This window comes from Pinus tabuliformis, chromosome 2_2 (genome assembly GCF_031772625.1).
Source record: "Pinus tabuliformis cultivar Carrire ecotype Pingquan chromosome 2_2, CPIR1, whole genome shotgun sequence".
Lineage (NCBI taxonomy): Eukaryota > Viridiplantae > Streptophyta > Pinopsida > Pinales > Pinaceae > Pinus > Pinus tabuliformis.
Window position 1 is genome coordinate 996,709,568 of NC_142300.1, and position 5,329 is coordinate 996,714,896.

Below are 5,329 nucleotides of genomic sequence, written 5' to 3' on the forward strand. Positions count from 1 at the left end.
TTTTTCATTTTTAAGAAAACTCTCATATAAAGCTTCTCAAAAAAAAAAACTCTCATATAAAGCTTCAAAAAAAACAAAAAAGACAATCATCATGGAAGATTTATCCTTACTATTGTCAACCCTCTATGAAGGGCTTGTGGAAATATTTTGTAACAATGTCACCTATCTTCTTAGTAACTTTCCAAGTGTCTAATGCTAAATACACTCTAGCTTTTGATAAAAAAATATGTGGATGAATCTATTTCTTTGCAGATGGGAGGAGAAGAAATGTTGTCAAAAGCTTGTATAAGAACTAGCATGTGTATGTGACATCTCTAAGTATTATTAAACTAATTAATGATGATAATGGAATCAACAAAAAAATTGTAACTCGCTACATTCTCTTTCACTGGAAAATAAGAAAAGAAGCTTAAGGCTTAGAATTTATGTATAGTTGTTTGAATCCTCACTCAACTCACTCTCGATATTGAAAGAGTGATTTTCCTGGAGGAAGATAACGCTCCCTCCACTATATCCACTTTCACACAAAGTTGCTCCATCAAAATATGTGAATTATATATATATATATATATATATATATATATATATATATAGATATAGATATAGATATTAAAAATTATTTATTTTATTTACAATAATTATACATTAAACGGTAATAATATTAATTTATATTGATTTATTCCAAAAATCTATTTAAAAAAAAATCTTTACATTACTTAAAAAAAAAAAATATTAATAATATTAATTAAATTTATGTAATTTAAAGAAAATTGCCTGCTATTTTACCCAATAATTATTTATTGGACATTAATAAGATTAATTTATATTACTTTATTTTAAAAATGTTATCATAAAAAAGATAACATTTGCTCTTCTAAAAAACTAGGACCAAAATTTATGCTTAAAATAGAAAACATAAATTGTATTTCTTAAATATTATATAACAATTTTTATATATGTAAAAAATTATAATTATCTAATTTTAAGGTCATGGGCAAGCCAGACACCACATTGGTATAGCAAGGCATACATACTCTATCGTCCTCTGGTTTTGAACCTATGACCTCTTAGAAGGAAATACAAGCTCTTAGATGTATAGAATTTTGGTGCATACATAGTTCTCCCCAACCACATGACGTCTAGGGACCAAACCTCCCAGCACTCCACCTAACCATTGGACCACATCGTAGCCGCCAAAAAATATGGTTTCAATCACTATCCTAATCTCGTGAATCAAAAACAATAAACTGCACTGACTTGTAATACAACTCAACACATAACAATATTAAAAGCATAAACTGCACTGACTTGTAATACAACTCAACACATGACAATATTAAAAGCCAGTATCTAATTAGAATATTTCACAGTACATCAAAATCCGTTTGACACCGTTTGACAAAACTTTTCGTTCCTGTTTAGTAGTGTATTCAAATTGAACATTAAGTCCTTAGCGGATATTAAATACCATGCATTAGACATAATGACTTTTTTCAATTTGTTAATTAAACTATCAGAATGATTTTTTCATTTTGTTCATTAAAATATTAAAATGAACGAACCAACATCACCACTGTGAAGCTTACCACTTCAAAAAATACAAATTCTTAGAAAAATTTTGTGAATGGTTCGACCTTTCTCCACAATCAATAATATCAATACAAGTGGCCACACTAAAAAATTACTTAAAAATAAATAGTTTCTTTTTAAAAGTAAATTTCTCATTTTTACTTAATTAAAAAAAAAAAATATATATATATATATATAATGCAACATATTTTAGGATAATCTATTTATCTAAGTAACTATAAATAAGTAATCATATCAATAAAACTTAAATATAGGTGAAGAAATTATCATTAACCATCTTAATTACCTAAAATACACTAATTAACAAAATATTCCTCACTTCCAAAACTGCTTTTTTATATCAATTTAAAAAAATATTAAATATCAATAATTTAATACTTAAATATAGAAAAAAACATTAATAGTACTATCAACTACCTGATTACAGCTGGAATAAACTAAAACATCCAGCTAACAAATAACACAACAACTGACATAATATTTACAGTATTAAACACTAAAAATCACGGACTAGAAAACACAGACATGTGCAACAGAGAGTTGGACATGTGTGTATTATTTAGAATTTAGGATGCCATGTATTTATTTAGAAAGCAATTCCATGGCATGGTGTGCGAGGGATAGAATGGGGATGGTGTGCCTGCTCAACCCCTTACTGCCCGAGAAGGCGCTGTAGTATTCCCAGTCCGACGTCGTCTCCATCACTCCTTCCAAGGCCTTCCCTAAATCATTCACCAATTCTGGTCTGTGCTCTAATGCACCTTTGTCCCTCTTCAAAACACCTATCAGGACCTCGATGCTGTACCTCCTCACATTGGGAACCATCTTCGATGGATATGGGTGACTCTCAAAAATCTTCACCAGTTTCAACAACATCAATTCTCGGAACTCATGATCGAAATCCCATTTGGTCATAAACCTTGCAGCCAATCCTATGGCTGCTTCCTGGTACTCGCATGAATGTTTCTCCCTCAATCCTATTGCCACCCGCTTATGGTTGCATGAATGTTCTTCTTTCACAAATTTGAGAACCTGATCACAACACATCAAAAAGAAGTCAAAGAAGTTAAATTAGCGTTAAATTAGCATAGATTCGTTTTCAATATGAATCTAGAGATTCAAAAAAATTTAAATACGGATCTAACAGTGTAACCTTAATTAATTTCATGAATTTAGAGAGATCTAATTTCTACACATCTAAATTGACAGATTTTCAACTTTAATAACAGATTACTGATAGGACGAGATGAATTTTTTTCGGTACATACTGCAAAGACGAAAGGCTGAGATTTGAATACAATCTTCTACCTGCTCAGCCAGTGCAGTGATTTCAGTCGGTTTAACGTAATTTGCATCTGCGTATTCAAGCAGATTTCGAAGAATTCTTGCTGCATGAATACCCTTAACGGCGTCGTTCAGCATGGAGATGAGGCTTGCCATTACATTCGGGTGACGGTCCACCTTAATGCTCATCATTTTTTTACAGTTAGGCTCCGACTCCAGCGAAAGAAGACCCAGGGCTTCTCCTGCCGTCTTCACAAGTTTCTCCCTTTCATCATTATTATTAATTCTCTCCATGAAAAACAAAGAGCAGAGCTTACGCAGAATTCCGCCGGTACGGCCAATTCTTTCACGGCCCTTGTGTTCGTGAGCAAGATTTGTTAACGTCTCGATCGCCAGGATTCGCAGATCATCTCTTTCTGTGTACTGAAGAACGTTTCTGAGATTGCTTATGGCGAAGACAATCTTCAGGATCCTTTTCCTCAGGTCCTTCCCGGTCGAGTCTGTAGTGCTTGCCAGAGTTTTCACGATCTGCAGAGCGAGCTCTGCCACCTCGGTTGCGAAGGGGATCTTCTTATCCCTCTCGATTTCCAGTTGGAAGGCGTGGGGTTTTAAGTCTGTGAGTGAGATGATTTTAGGAATTAGCCCTCTGCTGCTGTTGATTTTATGGCGGTTGGAGCGCTCTTCTGCCAGCTTTTTCACTATGGTCAGCCCCAGCAAAACAAAGCCTCCTTCATTTGAGTCGTTTGAGTACAGCAGAGTGGCTACGGATTCCATTGACCCAGTGATGGCCGTCACCCGAATGCAATTCCGCTTATTCTCCACCAATTTGGAGATGATCTCTGCAGCCGCTTTTCGAATCTCCTGCTCGTCATCGTTCTTGAAATTCAGCATGTCGATCAGCCTCTCCACCACATCCTTCATGGTTCCGATTGCCCTCAAAGTTCTTTCTGCAAATTGCTCATTTCTCGCAAGCGCGGACAGTACTCGAGCACCCGTCAGCTGCCCGTCCGCGCTGCTGGACTGAAGCAACTCTACACTGTATGACACAAATTCCATCTTCGAAGCGTCGAAAATGTTACCTTTGACGCACCGCGAATATGTATCATACAGAAAACGTCGGACAGTGTGGAGCTCACACTCGTTGAAATCGAAGCCATAAGCATCGTTCACCTCCGTCAGCAATTTCTTTGCACTGATCTTCCAGTAGCTCTTCTCCAACAGAAACAGAAACGCTTCGGCCAGAGACAGGGCGTACAAAATTATGACAGCCGATTTTAGATTCATGATATCCTTACCCGTTGAACCTACGATGTGGTTATGCCTTAGTAGCCGATAGAGAGACAAACCCACGATTGTCGAAGCGGACAACAATTGCAGGCAGTAGAGAAAACTGACCATTGACATTGAACAACATCTCTTCTGAGAATCATCATGACCAGAGTCTTCTTCTTCACTGTTTTCTGAGCTCCAGCATCCGAAGATCTTACTTGAGATGGAGTAGCAGGTATTATAGAAGCCGCTACCTACCCGTTTAACTTCCTCGCTGAGAGTTTCCAAGGATTTTAGCGTGTTCTCATGGTGCCACACCACCTCTTGGCTTCGACTGAAGATCCGAACACCTTCTGTGAACAACATTATAGTGACACACCAGAAGTCCACCGTTTGTAAATTAGGTGCAAATCCTCCGAGGACGACGGCGGTGGCCCAGAGGAAGGCCAACTTTCCGAGCCCGCTGGCTACCTTCTCCAGAGATGCAAGCTTAAACGCAAACCAAGTTATTTTATTCTCTGGGAATGCCACTTTGTCTCTGGGCGTGACATCCAGAAGTACCTGTGTTTCTGTAACAGGTACAATCCTATGACCGGCTGCGGGATTCTCCATAATATCGCGAAAGGGAGTATAAGCCAAATTCCAATCCGCTCCCAACTATGCTAATGTTGTGAAGGCGGCGGAACTTGTGCTAATATTTATTGATGCTTTGAAGGAGCACAAAAAAACACCTCAATGCTGTGTTCTTGATTTGGGAAGGGAGAACAAATGTCATCTAAAGCCCGCGGGTAAACAAAAAAATGGAGGGATCCCAACGGCGAGGAAATTGGTAGGCAAGGTCAAAGAAATGAGCGTATTGACTTCTCCAAAGAAATGAGGGGAAAGTTTCCAAAACAAGATAGAAAATCGGAGATTCGGAGTTATTGAATTCCCACGGCTTCCTTTTATCTATCTGGCCCGGCCCATCGCACCATCGCACCTTCGTGGAATGGTCGCTTGTCATCTTCAACAGGAATTTTATGGCAGACAGTACCCTGATAGAGGAGATTGATTTTGCGGACTCGGTTTGTCGTATTCTGAAATTTCAATGGTATCAAATTACCCTGATAGAGGAGATTGATTTCGCGGACTCGGTTTGTCGTATTCTGAAATTTCAATGGTATCAAATTACCCTGATAGAGGAGAT

General features: G+C 37.5%; 1 protein-coding gene across 1 annotated transcript; it reads right to left on the reverse strand.

Annotated features, from left to right (window-relative positions):
• Window positions 1-2,172: 2,172 nt before the first annotated feature.
• On the reverse strand, window positions 2,173-4,755 carry LOC149196699 (uncharacterized). Its single transcript, XM_089408392.1, has 2 exons — window positions 2,899-4,755; window positions 2,173-2,622 (listed from the first exon to the last, which is right to left on the reverse strand). The coding sequence occupies exons 1-2, from the start codon at window positions 4,753-4,755 to the stop codon at window positions 2,173-2,175; spliced, it is 2,307 nt and encodes a 768-aa protein (XP_089264518.1).
• Window positions 4,756-5,329: the final 574 nt, after the last annotated feature.

What these genes read in the sequence shown, in the direction of transcription:
- LOC149196699 (XM_089408392.1), bottom strand. Translation starts at nt 4,755, where the DNA reads ATGGAGAATCCCGCAGCCGGTCATAGGATTGTACCTGTTACAGAAACA. An exon ending in TCACTGCACTGGCTGAGCAG is followed by an intron (nt 2,623 to 2,898) that starts GTAGAAGATTGT and finishes TGTTGTGATCAG; the next exon opens with GTTCTCAAATTTGTGAAAGA.